Genomic DNA, 18,798 nt, shown 5'->3' with positions numbered 1-18,798 from the left:
AATGACTACTGTTAGACTTTTACTTGCTTTATCTGCTGTACATAATTGGCATCTTCAACAATTAGATGTTAATAATGCTTTCCTCCATAGAGATCTTAATAAGTAAGTTTATATGATTTTGCCTCTTAATTTTCATACCACTACACCTAATAAAGTCTTCTCAAGTCTTTGTACAACCTCAAGCAAACTAACAAACAATGATTTTCCAAACTTTCTACTGTTTTATCTAATTTTAGTTACATTCAAAGTAAATCTTATTATTCTTTCTTTATTAAACATAATTCTTCTTTTTCTACTGCTCTATTACTCTATGTGGATGACATTATCCTTGCTGATAATGATATGAAAAAAATACAACTTGTTAAAGATTTTCTTGACACCTCCTTCAAAACCAAAGATTTGAAAAATTTTAAATTTTTTTTGGAATTAGAGATTGCCAAATCTTCCAAGGGTATTGTGCTTAATAAAAGAAAATAGGATTTAGATATTCTTTTTGATGCAAGTTACTTTGCCTCCAAATCTATTTAGACACCAATGAGTAGTATCCTTAAACTTCAAAAGAATAAAGGCACTCTTTTGCCTGATCCTTCTATATATAGAAGATTTGTTGGCAGATTATTATATCTTACTACTATAAGACCTGATCTGACATATTGCGTTCAATAGTTAAGGCAGTACCTATCACATTCTACTGATTTTTATTTGTAGGTAGTCCACGGGGTTGTAAGATATATTAAAAGCTGTCTAGGTTTTAGTATTTTTTTTCTATAACATCTGATCTTCACTTAAAAGATTTTAGTGATTCTGATTGAACTGGATGTGATGTGTTGACACTCAAAGTTAATCAACACAGACTTTTCTTAATATCACATTACCAACAATCAAGAATAGTTTATAATAAGTATAATTGGAACCTTGCCTAAATCTCAAATAAGGGATATGAACAATAAGTTTATACAGTTTTGATTCCTATTTTGCTAGCAATTTCTGCCCTAGTGTATTTTTTTCAATTAGAACTCTAAAGAATCTCATGATTAAATTTGTCTTTGTCTCTTTGATGTAAAAGCCCTTCTTCACGAGCTTCCATGTTCCTTTGATTTTTGTAATGAGTTGTGCAAATCAATGTGCTTGTGCTCTGTTGAGGCGGTTGATTCTATGTTAAGCTCAATGAAGTGCTAATCCTCCATCATTCTTTTTAAATTTATTACTCTTTTAATCGATCTAAAATGTGATGTTTTGTTTGTTTTCAAAAAGAAGAAAGAGAATTTGTTCTATTATTGTCAAAGTCAATGGATTGATAGGTACTTAATTAGATGAAGCCAAGAAAATAGATCATTCATGGTTAATCAATTATATGGTATCTTACAAAAGTAACATTGGTACAGTAATAAATAAGTAAAATTATTTTACTAGATAACTACCAAATATTACAAGATTGATACAACATGATTATCGACATAGATAAGCTTTATTAAACCTCCTCAATTTGAAATATGCATTATTGCTCAAATTATTAATGAAATAGAACTGTTTAAACTCGTTAGAAATTTTAATTAATAACATTTGATTAAAAAAATTTAGAAAATAAAGAGTTAAAAATTAAAATTTTTTATTGAATTCTTAAAAATCAGAAAGTATGTCAAATAGCAAAAAAATAAAAGAGACTATTTATAATAATAAAAATTTATAAAAATATCAAAATAAATAATAAATAAATGGCAAAAACGTGCGTACTTTTAATTTTTTTTATAATTAAACTCTATACTTTTTTTGCCCATTAAAATTTGATATTTTAAAATTACTTCAATTGTATTTGTCGGTATTTGTAACATTTTTTTATTGCAATTCTATCCTATATTTTTATTTTTTATTAATTAAACTTTATTTTTTTAATATCTGATCAAAAGTACCTACCATTACTTATATTGTTGGAGACTTATAAAATTATTAAATTACTTTTATTCAGTATTAAATATATTTAAAAATTACTATTATTATTATTATTCAATTTTTTTAATTTTTATCAATAATTTTTATAATAATAATAATTTATCTTAATCTTATTTTAAGTAAAATCATTATGAATCAATTTTTTTTAAATTTGTCTAATATACATACTATTTAACATTACTTTTAAAATTATTATTAAAAAAATAATTTTATTAAATACATTAGTCATGAAACATTAAAAATAATTTAAAATAATATTTAACATGATTCATTTTAAAAATATTAAAAATAATAAAATAATTTTGTAAGATTTTTTTTAAAATTATTCTTTTAACTTTGAAATATGATATTAATCCACCACTTTTTTTAAATTATACTAGTATGTAGAGTGAATTTTAAAAAAGTTAATGAAATAAATAATTGTAAAAAAATTCTATATTTTTAGTTTTGTTGTAATTTTATTCTAAATTTTTAAATTATTATTAAGTTTATTCTGAAATTTGCTGATGTGGCGAGTGACACACAGTTTCATTAGTTACTATTAATTTCATTAGTTTTTAATAGTAGAAGTAATAGTAGGATGCAATTGGAGCACTTTTAAAAGATTAGGTTTTAATTGGTAAAAAATGAGTGTAATTGTAATAAAATTAAAAGTAGAAATTTATTTGGCCATTAACTCAAAAATAATTAAAATGTAAAATTAACCCGATATAATTTGGATCTTGAACTTTGTAATAGACCTGTGACTCTCCTCACATTTTTTAAAGTCGTCTGTCTCGAAATTTCCTTTTCGCAAATTATTGTGAGCTTCTAACGTATGTCAGACGACAGAAATTAAATCCGATTTAAGTTGTTCATAAAATTTAAGATTAATTGCTCGGTATCAATTAACTTAGAGTTTAATTAGCCGCTCATGAGTATATCTGTGGCTTTTCACGCGAAATTCTCTTTTAACAAACTTTACAAAAAAAAAGTCAATTTTAAATGATGTTTGGGTATGAAAGATAAATATAACTAAAGCTATGCATTGATTAGTAAAATACATAGCAAATCCATGATATGCATGCATTACGTAATTGACATTTATGGGTTATTTAGATCAAATGAATCCACAAATTATAGAATCAATTGAATTGCATACATTAATTTAATTGCATACATTATTGTTAAATAAAATCTCTCCTACATGTTTATATGTGTATATACATAAAATTTTGAGTTTAAACTCTCATTAAAATTAATATTATCAAAACAAAGTTTTTTAATAAAAAAATTAAATAATTTTCTGCTTTTCAATTAAAAAAAGGGCATTTAAAGCCTATTCGCTAGCTTCCACTTCAATTAATTTATAATAAGTTTAGTTGGTAGTATTCCTAGTCTCACTATTAATCAAATCAGTTTTACCTCCTCCATTCTTTTGAAGTCATTATGATCAGACCATTAACCTTAGCTTTTCGATTTTTTTTCACTCTTAAAATAATTATGTACATTTTTCCTTTCATGATTTTCAGTTTTCTTAATTCTTTTACGAAATGATGTTCAGATGGCGTTAGCCACAGCACCATACACTACAAGAATAATAAATCACACCATGTAATTAATTAATTAAATCAAATCATGATTTCACAATTTAATCAAGTACTTAGGTTAGCCACAGTGTGATTCACTAGTTGAAATGATCCATTAATTAGTATAATAATTAAAAAAAATTAATATAATAAAATATGTGGGTAGTTAGTATTTCTCAAGAAAAAAATCTGGAGGCGAAGTGAATATTGATGGGTGATTGTGGTGCAGAAGGAAGAATGGGCATCACCAAATTAATGAAACATTTGCACAAGAAAAAGTTTATGGTAAAGAGATTGGGGGGATGCAGAACACAGAAGCAGTGGGAGACAAAAGAGAATAGAGGAAATGAAAATGTTAAGAGAAACAGAAGCAGTAGAGCAAAGGCAGCAAGCAGCAGAGCATGCATGCATGTGAGAGACTCACGCCTACTGTCACAGCAGCCACAGCCAGCAGAAACCAACCATGAGCTTATTAGAAATTGGGTCTAGCGTCGGTGCTTCCTGCATACCCTCTACTCTTGTGGACCCCAATTCCACATTCCATTTTATATATACATATATATATATAATCTTTTTTCTGCTGCGGTCGTTAGCTTGCTAGGTTCAACTAATTAAGTTTTTCAACATCATGTCAGCTGACTCTCAGCTTTTCCTTACAACCCAGACTTTGATAGCTATTTCAAGGAAAATCCATTTTCAATTCTTGAAATTTTTTTTTGTGTTTTAAATACAGTTTTTTTTTTATTAAATTGTTAATTTTTCTCCATAAAATAATTAATTCCTATGTGAACATATCGTCAAAATCTGTTGTATACACTTGTTTAATGCACATAATTAAGTCCTCTTATATAAGCATCAAATCTAGGAAAAAAAAGTATTAAAGAAAATATTTTTATTTTAATTTTTTTATCAACATGTTTTAAATCCAATAATCATGTTTATAACTTGTTTTAATTTTTTATAAACATGTTTTAATTAATTAATTTTGATAAACATGTTTTAGAAGTTAAACTTAATAAACATTTGAAATCCAATGGAATAACCAATATTTATTCTGAGTGACCTGTTATTAGTGACATCATTGGATTTGCTAAGTTTTGATATGCAAGAAGGACTCATACATCTTTTCAACCATAATTGTACCTTGTGCATGTATTTGTAATATCTATTAAATCTGAACTAAATTTAATTAGTTCAAAAAAAAATGCCACACTCTTCATATTGAAAACTATATTGAAGCGTATTATATTTATGAGAGATTCAATAACGAAAGAAAAAATTTTAATATTATATTAAATTTAAATTAGACCTCTAAAATAAAGAATATCTTTTATAATTTGATTTTTCAACACATGCAATGTTGTTTGGGTGGGGAAATAGGATAACATAGCTCGTCTATGTTATTCTAAAAACAAACACAAGTAGAAATAAATTTTAAAAATTAAATAAAAAAAAGAGAAAAAACAATGAGGGGAGAGAGTTGACATCCTAATATTTCTTATGCTAATTTTTCATATCCAACTTTATAAAATAATAGTTATTTAACCTTAAAATATTCAAATTACACAGTGTATATACTTCAAGGTTGCATTTTTTTATAAAATTTGATGGTTTAGTAATCTATCTTAGTTAAGTTACACCTTTAAACTAAATAAGTCCATAATACAACCGTTGTATGAGGATTATGCAGTAAAAATTTTTCATAAAATTACAGCCTTTCAATGAAATTATAATAAAGGTTTTTACCACAAACGAGGAGATGAAAAGCTTAGAGAAGAATGGAGGGAGGTTAGAGAGACAAGAGCTCCGGGAATGGAGTTTGACTGCATAAGAAAAGAGGTGGCTCAAGCAGATTCAGAAGAAAAATTAGAGATTTTAATTAGTTTTACTCTTACTGCATTTTAAATTAAACAACACTTCAATCTTTACAAATTACAAGATATATAATGGAAAAATATCTCATATTTCAATTTACTTTATTTTTTTAAATTAAATAAATAAGACTAAAAATCAAAATTTTAGATATTTATAATGAAATCATATTAAATAAATTAAAAAAATTAAAATTAAGGAAATTGAATTGTAATATTGAAGTTGTTTTTAGAACAGAAATTTCGAGTTGGGAAGAGTTAATTGTATTTAAAAAAATTGAATTTATTTTTATTATTATTTTTTTTAATTTTTTCCCAAAACCAGAATATATTTATCTGTTAAGTAATAATTAATACACTATTAAAATTTTTTCAATTTAAAATTTGTTATATTCACTCTCAAGTCTCAAAGCAGAAACATCAAGCAAGCGTGCCATTAATTAATTTAAGTTGGAGGACAGAGAGCACGGTTGTCAGTTCCGAAATGCCACCATTCTCACCTATGACTTTTAGGTCCAAGAGGTTTTCAGTAGTTTTTCTTTTTTTTTTTCAAGTCATATTAACCATTACCTCCATTTTTTACGTCAAATCACAAGAATTTTCTTTTCCTTGAATTTTCATTATCATTTTCATTCACTTTCTGCAAATGTGAACCAAACTTCCAACTAAAATCTACTGTGTGATTTAACTTCAATTTTGACGAAGATAAATATATCAATCTGAAATTACAAATTTAAACTATTAGATTATGTTAAGGAATTATTAGAATTTCAAATTATAACTATTTTATGGATATTTAGACAAATGCTTAGAAATATAATAATTAAAATAAAGATTAAGAAAAAAAGGTTTTATAAGGAGTTATGAACCCCAAGTATGGCGGACTATGGGAAATAATTAATGATAATCTAAAACCGAAAACAGGTATGCTGAATAAAAAATTGAAGAAGTGCACGCAGAGCTTAATAATAATAATAATAATGATCTTATTAATCTCAACAGTAGAAAGGGAGGTGTATATTATAAATAAGAGTTCTGCTCAGCCATCGTTGGATCATTCTCCTTCTCACAGCTTTCAGAGAGACAGTCGTATACTCATAAACGCAGGCCATTGGCAACCACAACCAGCTGCAGCTTCTTTTTCTCTTTCTCGCAACTCGTAAGACGCACGCATAAACTGTCCTCACATTGATTCCGTATATGTCTGTGCAGCTCAGCTTCCCTCGCCTCCACTCTCTTCCCGAACTCTTTGCCTATGAGACTCCCCTTCATCAATTCTCACTCCCACTACACTTCTTCCCATAGACTTTCATCTCTCCCATGCTCCTCCCCGCTCTTCAAACCCGCTTCCCGCCGTCCTCCCGGGGGGGTCCGCATGGACTCATCCGCTGCACCTTCTTCTTCTTCTTCTTCTTCTACTTCCGGGTATCATTATCGCCGCCGCCAGAAAGACAAGATCGTCGTCATCATGGGAGCCACTGGCTGTGGGAAATCCAAGCTCTCCATTGATCTCGGCACAAGGTTTCAATCTGAAATCATAAACTCTGATAAAATGCAAATCTATAAAGGACTAGATATAACCACCAATAAAATCCCGTTTCAAGATCGTCTCGGCGTCCCCCACCATTTGCTAGGCGTGTTTGACCCGGAAGACGGTGAGTTGGGTCCTTCTGAGTTCCGTTTAACGGCTGGATTGGCCATCTCGGATATTGTTTCGAGACAAAAACTGCCTCTGGTCGTAGGTGGCTCCAATTCATTCATTCATGCTTTGGTAGTTGACCGATTTAATCCCGAGTTAGATGTTTTCAGCGGGGCATCAGTGTCGACCCGGTTAAGGTACGAGTGTTGTTTCATATGGGTGGATGTGTCACTGCCTCTGCTCTGCGATTATTTGTGCAAACGAGTGGACGAAATGCTGGACTCGGGAATGTTTGAGGAATTATCGGAGTACCGGCGATGGAAAGACCCGATGAGTCAACCGGGTTTACTGAAAGCAATTGGAGTGCCAGAGTTTGACCGATATTTTAAAAAGTACCCACCAGGGACAGGAGAAGGGGAGTGGGATGAGGGACGGAGAGGCGCATACGAAGAGGCGGCGAGGGAGATAAAGGAGAACACGTGTCAACTAGCGAAAAGACAGATAGGGAAGATAAAGAGATTAAAAAGGGCAGGGTGGGACCTACAGAGAGTGGACGCGACGGAAGCGTTCAGAGAGGCGATGAAGGTGAGAACGGCGTCGTCGGATGTCAAGAAAAAGAAAAGAAAGAAGAAGAGGTGGATGGAGGTTTGGGAGAGAGACGTGATGACTCCAAGCATGGGGATTGTGAACCGCTTCTTGGAGGAGTAGGTTTTCCGTTCCAGCTATCCTCTGTTTTTTTTTTAATTCTTTTTTTTTTTATAGAAAAAAAAAGACGACAAAAAAATGTTTTGGAGATGTCCAGTTTTGCAGCATTAGGACACATCTGCAGTCTATAGGGTAGGAGGATTTCAATTCTCAATTAAACCGGATTTGTGAATTTTAGAAGAGAGGTCCTTTGTGAATGTTAATTTGTTAATACGTAAGAGAAAGAGAGTATTTCATCTTAATGAAATATATATTCTTGAGGCAAAAAAAAAGTAGGAACTTTTCTTGTGCAGGCCCTTCTTTTGGTCAGTTTGTGTAATAAACCATAAAGCATACAGAGGCCTTTCCGTTTTTGGTCTCATTCCCGGTTCTCAGAGAATTGATCTTAGTATGGGATCTTCCTGCCAGAGTGCAGAGCATAATTTGCACAGAAAATAAAAAACATGCTTTATTTTCTCTCTCTTTTTTTAAAAGTATTAATAAACATTGTTCTTGATTGAATAAGTATTGAAATTATTTTTAAAAAAATGAAAAAAAAAAAGAACATAACGAAATCTTTGCAATTCGTGACTTAGATACTTGATAGATTCTGTCAAATGTTCTACTAAACTGGAGAAAGATTTTAGCTTCGGAGAAATACTAGATTATTTTCCATTGGAATTTGATATTCAAATTCAACTGATAAATATTTTACTCAATATTTTGCAGCCTAAGCAATGAAGTTAACAGTGGAAATTCTCTATAATTGCTGCTAAAAGATGAAGCACTGGCAGTAATTATCTGAATTTATTTTTTTATTTTAATTTTATTGGGGATCACCAATATTCATGAAGTTGTAAGTTTAATCATCAATAGTAGGTAGGGGATCCAAGTAGATGGATGCTCAGAAAGCAAAATTTATTTTAGGGGGTCTAATGGGATTTATGATTATTTTCCCATTTCTGTGGTCATCATCTTCAACCTGCAGAGAAAGCTTAGCTAAAATCAGGAATTCTAGAATGCAGAGTTGGTGACTTGGTGACCCAATGGGTCCCCATCATTAGGCAACATTCACCTATATATATATATAAATTTAGTTTAAATCCAGCTCATGTGATGGGGCTTTAACTCAAACTGCTTGGTCTTTTTAAGCTAAGCTACAAAAATATTTGCTCCATTTATAAGCCAATAGCTGCGACCATCCTATTAGCATAATTACGTCTGCTAATCATAATTACCAGTTAGGTTATTTAGATACATGATCATAATTTCTATACAGTAGGTAAACTTTTCCACCTTCTTAAATTAACTTATTCATTTGAAGCTGAGATGTTCTTTGAGAGTTGAAAGAATGGATTAATTTTTCACTTTTAAAAATTTATTAAAACACAGACAGAAAGAAATTGGCTGTCGAGGCCGTGGATTAGAGTATGGGTCAGGACATTCCTATTGGGCTATTCTTCTGCCAGCAAGCAAGCGGTGCTACCTGGGAAGACTTATTCTTCAATTTAATTTTTCACTTTTTTAAAGAAATAATTAATCATTTCAAAAGGATTATAAATGAATTAATGCAGTTTTCATGATTGGTAAAAAAACAATTTGTAATTTTTCTTTTAGTTTGGGATTATTAATTAATTCTTGTGTGGTTAATATGATCACACATATATAGAAATGTTAGCAAGCAGTATTTGTAAAAAAATATATATAAAATAAATAAATAATTGCCTGAAGTTAGATTTTAATTTTTTTTTTATAAAAGTGCTAGAAATTAATTATAATTGTTATTGAGCGATTAAACTCTAAATTTATAAATAATTTTTTTTATTTTAAATTGATAGTTATTTTATTTTCAATTCTAAATTGATAAAAAACCACGTAGCAGCAGAAAATAGCAGAAGAAATGAGATCGACGAAGTGTAGCATCAATAAAACGGTGCGCACCGAAGTTAAATGAAACGGTGCCGTTCCAATTGCACAAACTTTATAACGCGAAGCGGAGGGTTAAGGTCAAAGCCAGGTATGCTGTTTTCTTCTTCCAACTACCTGTAACAAACTCTGATTCTTGGCTGAAAACTCAACCGTTTTCCAATCTTGTAATATAAATACAGCCTGTTTTCACAGATTTTCCTCACCTGATTCTTTTAAGTTCCATATTTGTTCAATGTCAAACCTAGAAAAATGGTCAAATGAGAAAACAAAACAGAGGTGAAGGACAAAAGCATCGGAAAAGGAGCAAATCCCATTAACATAAACAAAACATTATGCAATAAGAAAATAGTTTTGAGATAAACAAGATGACTCCATTGCAGAAACCCAGAAGAGGAAGAGGCCGAAGAAGAAGAAGGGACCCTCCGCTCTGCAGTGCGCGTGCGCTTCCTATAGCGCATGATCCTATAGTCTTCAGTAGTTTAAAATAAATTTTAGAGACGAGGAGCTACTTTGTGTTGCGCATGATCCTATACTCCCCAGCCCCCTTCACTTTTCTAATTCTCAAATAAATTAAAAAGTTGTCTTTTAATTTACGGCCACATTTTAATTTTAGGGTTACTTTGATTCTAAGCCACTTTATTTGTAATTTTTATATTTCACAGAGGAGATTTTAACCATGTTAATGTAATCATAGAGTCAAGTTCATAGAGTTTTCAGGGATTAAAATTATAATTTTCCAACATTGAATTTTCCATTAAGCAATATTGGAATAAATTAATATAAATTAGTAGAAAGTTAATAGACGAGATAATTTATTATTTCATGTATTTATTTTGGATGGTGTGTCATATGAGACATGTTGATATCTCCTCCTGCCACAAGTCTATTTGTTTCTAAGACTCTTTAAAGGAAAGTGACTAGTTGGCCACCAGTGAAAACTGCGCCCAGCTGACTATCGTGGGCTTGAAGTGTTGTCGAGTTGTGCCTCTACTTCTTGTAGATCATCTCCCTATCTACAAGTGAGAGTTGTACCTCTACTTCTTGTAGGTCATCCCCCTGTCTACAAGTGATGTAAAGATTATTGAACGATTGGATTGATGTGAATGTATAATTACAATTTTGCTCTCGGAATAAAATAAGTTGTCAGTTCATGAGTTTTTATGACCAGTTCTTTTCTCTTGTGGATGTTGTGAGACTTGTAAATATATATCGTTTGAGGGCTTCGTTGGAGTCTTATGTAACCTTGACTATCGAGATAGTATGAAATCACAAATTATCGGATGATTCTTAAGACTGACTTGGTTTGAAAAGTTCAAACCAAGTGCCCGCACGGTTCAAAGCAAGTGCTAAAATCTGAAACCGTGACATTTGGTATTATAGCCTAGTTTCGATTAATGAACAATCTAAATAATAGGATGAGATTCTACTGGAATGTCTACTATCCAAGAGAAGAGGTTTGAGAAGCTTCGGGCTTGGGTCAGTGAATGTCCCACCATGAATTGGCTGACATGAGAGATAGAGTCAGTCCTTTTCATCCTAAAAAAAAATATATGATGAGATACGTGCAATGTGGTGCTAAGAAGAAGGTGTGAGCATTTTGGCTGTGGTGGCCATGTTGACATGAGGTGTTGCACACTCCACTATGTGCACTAATTGGGAAAAAAGTAATGATTTAGTTCTGCACACTCTATTTGACCTGTCTTTTGAAGAGGGGGTAATGACTAGGTGTTGCACGCTCCTTTTTAGTAATCATTGAAGAGAGAGTAATGACCTCGCGATACAAAGATAAGGGTGAGGATGAACCAAGAGAGCTTGAGACCATCTAAGGATCCTAAGTTAAGCACCTTCAAGAGTTTAGGCAGAGGCCTCCTGTGTTAAAATTGAGTCAAAGGCCTCCAGAGATGAAATTGAGGTAGAGACCTACTGAAAATGAATTGAGGCAGAGGCCTCTTATGTATTTTTGCAGTAATTGTGCGAAAATGTTAAATATGACATATATAAGACGGTGAGAAGTATTTCGGAAGTGAATCGAATGAGCAATTATCAATTGTATGAATTACGAGCTGATGCCTATGAAGTAGACAATGGTGGAATCCCAGAGCCCCAATCCTTATTGTGGGATGGAGGTAAATAATTTGCTCTTCAATATGAACTTATTTATTAATATTATTAAGAATTGTGACTATGCAGGTGTATAGAGAATAACGTTTATATGGTAAAACTATAAAGGTAAATCTATTCAAAAAATGAAAGAGTAAAATCCTATGGATAGATAATATTCACACTTTATAGGAGAAAAGGGTGATATGAAATGGTAAGCTTCAATTTTACTATAAAAATGTAGCATTTGTTATTCAAGAGAGTTGATAAACTCCAATAATGTGTTCATACGGAAAGTACATGAAGGAATTTTTTTTTCAACATCTATGATTAACACAAAAGAATGTGGCATTTGACTTTTAATAGAGTAAGCAAATTATGATAACAAATTCAAGAGATATGACTGAACTTAAAACCTTCCTGAAGAAGATTGAAACCTTGAGGAATAGGGTATAGAGAAAGGGGTGACCAAGATTGAGTTGGTTATTATCAAGGAGTTAAAAGAGATGTTCAACTTTCGGTATCCGATTGGTAGCCGCCCAAGAAGATGGGCCAAAGCAATAAGTGGGGGAGTGGTCCGAAATGTGGTAAACAGGTGACATAAAAGTGGCACAACTAAGCACTATGAAGTGTTCTCTGTGAATAAAGCCACATTGTGCTGCAAATTGCTTGTGCGGAAATATTTCGAAGACCTTGAAAGACTTTGTGAGGAAAATTGAGTAAGGAAGGAGGGAACATAAAGTATAAATCACAGAGTTGTCAACCCTGGGTTGTTTGTGCTTTCTTGTTCCTCCTTGCCCAAGGTAGTGTTGTTTACGTGAAGAAATTGGAGAGTAATGTGTATTATTAAAATACAAGTTCAATTCTACCTGTGTGGTTGAGCAAGAAAGAGACCTCACAGCCAAATAAAAGTTCTCACAAGTGGGTCAACGTTAAGGAGAACCGAGATAGGTCAAGAAGTACATGTTGCTTGAGGCAAGTTGAGAAGGCAAGTCGATGTTATGAGTTACGATGAAAGCGGCATAATAAAGAGAGTATCTTTTAGTAATTTCTTAGTATTGAGTTATAATGATGGTATTAATTATTTTATATATAGTCAATCTTAATAGTTATTTTAAGTACATTTTTGTTGCTCATAGGGTTCAACAAGAAAATGTCACATGTCAGTCATATTAGATATTGTAATACCCGGCTAGACTCCGGTATCGGAATTCCTACCGTCCGGTGGAATTTCGGGTGTCGGAGACCTCTAGAAGGGTAGAACTATGTTTTTATAAAATGTTTTAATGTATTTTATGTTTTAAGCATGAAGGGAAATGAGTTTTTGCATGAAAATAGCATTGGAGGAAAACTCAGGTTCGGCCGCCGAACCTCAAGTTCGGCCACCGAACATGCATGCGTTGCGGGTGTGCTTTAGGCCCCCGAAAGCATAAGTGAGGGAAGTCCAGGTTCGGCCGCCGAACCTCAAGTTCGGCCGCCGAACATGGCATGCATGCGGAGGCACATTCGGCCCCCGAACGTGGTCTGGCCAGCCACTATAAAAGGGTCCCTTAGCCGAAAACGGGCGAGCTTTTTCCCCATTTTCGGCCAAGGTGAGTCTCCGCCGTCCCTCACCCATCCTTGACGTCTTTCCTCTAGATCTTTCAAGATTTTCATTTGTTTTAACTTTGTTTTGAAGATTTGAGCTTTTGAGCAAAGTTTTGGAGCTTGGAGGTTCAAGAACCCAATCTCTCCCAACTTCGAGTTTAGGTCGTCTCTCTCTCGATCTTCAAGAGGTAAGAGCTGATCTTAAGCTCATTGCATGTTTAAAGTAAGTTTTAAGTAGATCTATGGGGTAGAATGCATGTTTAGGTTATGGTTATGTTTATGGGTATAAATGTATGTTCTTGAGCAATGTGGATGCTTAATGAGTTGTAGATGGGGTTTATGATGGTTTGAGGCCCCTAGGAACATGTATGCTGGTGTTTGTGTGTTGTAGAATAGGTTTGATGCATGTTGGAAAGGTTTGGAGGCGAAATGTGCAAAGGGAGCCAAGTTTCTGCCCTTTGGCAGAAACCAGATTCTGCAGCCGAAGGACTTTCGGCTGCCGAACATGGCTGGGGAGGCAGCCTTTCGACTGCCGAAGCTTGCCCCCGAAAGGAGACTTTCGTCTCTGTCTGGCAGTTTCGGCCGCCGAAAGTGCCGCCGAACATGCATGAGTTTCGTCTCTGTCTGGGAGTTTCGGCCGCCGAAAGTGCCGCCGAACCTGCCTGACTTTCGGCTCTGGAGGGACTTTCGGCCGCCGAACTTGCCGCCTAAAGTGCCCTGTCCAGGCCTCCTTTGCATGTTTTTCTATGGTTATTTCATGATGTTTTAGGGGGTTTTTGGAGAGTAGTTTATAGTTATGTTCAGGTGTGTTTGGTCCCTCATTTGAGTCCACCTGTGTAGGTTCGGACCCGAGGAACCGAGGACCCCAGCAGTGAGTTCAGCTGCTTCGGTGTTGTCAGAGTCAGCCAGAGGTGAGTAGAACTAAACTTAATCTTTTAAATTGAGAAATTAACTGTTTTATCATGTTTCATGCATCATGATTATGCAATAGGATGATTGCATTAGTTTTCACGAATATGCCGCATTGCATCGATTGTTATTGATGTGGGTGAATATTGGATGACCCAATTAGTCCATGACAGGAAGACCAGGACCCCATTCTACGGCCTGGCACAGAGTAAGGAAAGACCAGGACCCCATTCTACGGCCTGGCACGGTTATGGGACTCGAAGACCAGGAGCCCAGAGGAGGCCCTGGAGTAATGGTAAGTAATGTATGTTATGACAGGAAGACCAGGACCCCATGCTACGGCCTGGCACAGAGTTAGCTTGGACTAATTGGTGACAAGTTCACCCAACCCTTATGTGAATTGTCTGAGTTATGATGCATTTCATTGGAGCATGTTTGATAATATGTTCTATGGTTCTACTCACTGGGCTTTTAGCTCACCCCTCTCCCTTTTACCCCCAGACTCGCAGGTACAGGATAGAAGAGGAGGTCGGTTAGAGTAAAGCTTGTTTATGTAATAGATAGAATGTGGACATGACAAATCGTAGAACGATGTAATGTAAAAGTACAGTATAGATATGTAATGATGTTTATGGATGTTAGAGGTGTGCTTGACCATAGATTGTTGCTATCCCTTTTAATACATGATCTTATAGATCTTTATGATGTTTTTGTAAACCAACTCAGCATATGTTATGTCACCCATTGGGGGCACTGATGAGATCCCACAGAGGGATCACTGTTATGATTATGTTATAGTGCATGCACAGGTTGAGTTGGTGTATGAATGGAAAGAAAAGTTTTTAATTTTTATGTATGTTGTTGATCATGTATGGGATTAAGCAGGTTCACAGGATGCATGTTAGGCTTGCTACGGGTCCCGACGGCCTTAAGTCGACCCGGATCCTAGCGCCGGTAGCGGTCCGATTTTCGGGTCGTTACAAAATGGTATCAGAGCCCTAGGTTCATATGGTCGGACCTAAAGTGTCGGGCTCATAGATGTTATAGAAGGTCAAGCACAATAGGAAAGATCATGTCCACTAGGATAGGATGTGGAGTCCTGTCTTGTATGATGATGTGAAATGCCATGATTATATGCATGTGCATTAATGATATGCTATTATATGTGATGTATGTGATGCGGGTTCATGTGTGCCCACATGAGCCATATGATGCTAATGTTTGCTTGTGATGTGCACTATTTTTCAGAAAACAGGATGAGAGGAACTCGTCGATCAGCAAGATTGACTGGAGTACCACCTGAGGATGAGGGCACGAGCGCCCGTCCTCCAGCATTACCTAGGGCAATGTCTAGTAGGTCTAGCAGAGAAAGAGCAGTAAGAGACCCTAGAAGGTCTTTGGATCTGGGTAGAAGCAGATCAGTCAGAGGAACAGTTCAGGGAGGAGCGTCAGAGGACATGGGGGATGATATGGATGTAGAGCAGAGGAGGGATGGCAGTCTGGGAGTTAGCATGTCAGAGGAAGGTATGGGAGAATCCCAAGGAGGCACTCAGGCCTCGGGATTTGTTCAGCCACCTTACTACCCACCTTTCTCACAAAACCCTGGGTATTCGATGGGAGGTACATCAGATGACCCTAGCTTCACCCCTTATCCCACACAGATGCCATACCCACCATACTACCCACCATATTCACAATACCCAATGTATCCACCCCCACCTTACTATCCAAATCCAGCAAACCCTACCTCAGAAAATGTTGCACCACCTCCACCACCTACAGAACCAGCAGCCCCAGTTACTCAACCTTCTAGACCTAGCTCAGCCAGTGGGAGCAAGGTCAAGATGACTGAATACATGAAGCTGGGTGCTCCCCAGTTTGAGTCAGGTGATGACCCGTTTGTGTATCTTGAGAGGGTCAAGACTATTACAGAGGAGTTAGGGGCGGATGACAGTAGAGCCATTCAGATGGCTGGGTTCACATTAAAATGCAAGAAAGCCCGAGAGTGGTTTAAGAGTTATGTGAGCCCGAGGGTGGAAAGCTTGTCTTGGGAAGAGTTTGCAAACGAGTTTGCAGGATGGGCTTTTCCCGATAGTTCAAGGGAACTGAAAAATGATAGAGTTTGAACAGTTGAGGCAGACAGAGGATATGAGTGTAGAGGAGTACACCGACAGATTCTTGGAGCTGTTGCCTTTTGCTGGGCAGAGTCTGGACACAGATTCGAAGAGGTCAAGGAGGTATGTCATGAAACTTCATTCTAGATATTCCTCCTTGATTCAGTCCGTGGACAGGGAGAGCTTCCATGCCATAGTAGATATGGCCAGGAAAATGGAGGCCAGTGCCATCATTCAGGGGACAGTTAAGCAGACAGTGGCACAGTCTTCTGGTTCAAAAACTCCGGGTGGGGGAAGGTTAGATCCCTCTACCTTGAGTGCAGCAGCTTCAGGCAGTAAGAGATGGAGTAAAGCCAAGGGTAAGAAGAATAAGTTCTGGAACAAAGTCAAGTCTAGTCTGGGATTTGGGAGTGGCTCAAGCTCTGGTGCGGATAATGCAGTTTGTGCGAAGTGTGGTAGGCCACACAAGGGAGTATGTCGGTTTGGGACGAACGCCTGTTTCAAATGTGGTCAGGAGGGGCATATGGCTCGAGAATGTCCAAGAGCAGTCCCGATGGCTCAGTCCCAGCAGACAACTTCAGGCAATGTAGCGCAGCCAGCAGCTCCAGCCATGACTCAGGCCAGTGGCAGAGGCAGAGGGAGAGGGGCAGCCTCTTCTTCAGCGGGTTTCAGAGGTGAAGGTCCATCAGCTCCAGCACGGATCTTCACAATGACACAGTAGGAGGCAGATGCATCTAACACCGTGGTGGCAGGTAACTTAATCATTGGTTGTTCAGATGTGTATGCCTTGATGGACCCTGGTGCATCTCATTCTTTTATCGCTCCGAGAGCCGTGGGGAGGTTGGGTCTGATGACTTCTGGGTTAGAGTGTCGTCTCTGGGTCAGTGGACCCAAGTGTGATCCATCAGTGGCAGAGTCAGTCTGCCAGTGTAGTCCTGTGTTTGTTGAGGGAAGATGCTTGTCCGCCGACCTAGTGGTTCTAGATTTGACAGATTTTGACGTCATTCTAGGGATGGACTGGCTATCTACCCATGGTGCTACCTTGGACTGCAGGGACAAGGTAGTCAGGTTCAGAGGTTAGGATGGGTCTGAGGTTGTCTTCAGAGGAGACAGGAGGGGTACACCTAGAGGTCTGATATCAGCTCTTCAGGCTCGTAGGTTGCTCAGGAGGGGATGTCAGGGGTATTTGGCTCATGTGAGAGAGCTTAGCAGTAAGGTTAGAGAGCCCGCCTCGGTGCCAGTGGTTAGAGAGTTCTTAGATGTGTTCCCAGACGAGCTGCCAGGTTTACCACCTGCTAGGGAGATAGAGTTCGAGATAGAACTGATGCCTGGAACCCGACCGATCTCTATCCCTCCCTACAGGATGGCGCCAGCAGAATTGAAGGAGTTAAAGGAGCAGTTACAGGAGCTGGTAGACAAGGGCTTCATCCGACCGAGTACCTCACCCTGGGGTGCTCCAGTTTTGTTTGTGAAAAAGAAGGATGGATCCCTTAGGCTTTGTATCGACTACAGGCAGTTGAACAAAGTCACTACCAAGAACAAGTACCCATTGCCAAGGATCGACGATCTATTCGACCAGCTAGCAGGAGCGGGTTGTTTCTCCAAAATAGATCTGAGGTCCGGGTATCATCAGTTGAGGATCAGGGAAGAAGATGTGCCAAAGACAGCTTTCAGGACCAGATATGGGCATTTTGAGTTCCTTGTGATGCCGTTCGGGTTAACCAACGCCCCTGCAGCATTCATGGATCTCATGAACAGAGTGTTTAGCCAGTACCTGGATCACTTCGTTATTGTCTTCATAGATGATATCTTAGTGTATTCCAGAAATGCAGAGGAGCATGCCCATCATCTGAGGTTGGTTCTACAGACCTTGAGGGAACATGGCTTGTATGCCAAGTTCTCCAAGTGTGATTTCTGGCTGAGGAGCATTTCGTTCTTGGGGCATGTGGTGTCAGAAAATGGTATAGAGGTAGACCCCAAGAAGGTAGAAGCTGTGGCTAACTGGCCTAGACCCACTTCAGTGACAGAGATTAGAAGTTTCTTGGGTTTGGCAGGTTACTACAGGAGGTTCGTCCAGGACTTCTCAAAAATTGCAGCTCCTCTGACCAGGTTAACCAGGAAGAATCAGAAGTTTGTGTGGACCGACCAGTGCAAAGAAAGTTTGGAAGAGCTTAAGAAGAGGTTGACTTCAGCACCAGTGTTAGCTCTGCCATCTAGTGATGAGAACTTTACGGTTTTCTGTGATGCATCCCGAGTGGGACTGGGTTGTGTGCTTATGCAGAATGAAAGGGTGATTGCTTATGCTTCTAGGCAGCTAAAGAAGCATGAGTTGAATTACCCCACACATGACCTGGAAATGGCAGCAGTTATCTTTGCACTCAAGATGTGGAGGCATTACCTTTACGGTGTTAAATGTGAGATCTTCACAGATCATAAAAGCCTGCAGT

At 36.6% G+C, this 18,798-nt stretch overlaps 1 protein-coding gene across 1 annotated transcript; it reads left to right on the top strand.

Annotated features, from left to right (window-relative positions):
- Positions 1-6,467: 6,467 nt before the first annotated feature.
- On the top strand, positions 6,468-8,043 carry LOC110617168 (adenylate isopentenyltransferase). Its single transcript, XM_021759783.2, has one exon. It carries the CDS (start codon positions 6,645-6,647, stop codon positions 7,734-7,736), a length of 1,092 nt encoding a protein of 363 aa, XP_021615475.1. The 5' UTR covers positions 6,468-6,644; the 3' UTR covers positions 7,737-8,043.
- The last annotated feature ends 10,755 nt before the right edge of the window (positions 8,044-18,798 follow it).

Source organism: Manihot esculenta, chromosome 6 (genome assembly GCF_001659605.2).
Source record: "Manihot esculenta cultivar AM560-2 chromosome 6, M.esculenta_v8, whole genome shotgun sequence".
NCBI lineage: Eukaryota > Viridiplantae > Streptophyta > Magnoliopsida > Malpighiales > Euphorbiaceae > Manihot > Manihot esculenta.
Note: the sequence above shows the minus strand (reverse complement) of the source record. Positions and strands in the feature narration are given on the sequence as shown.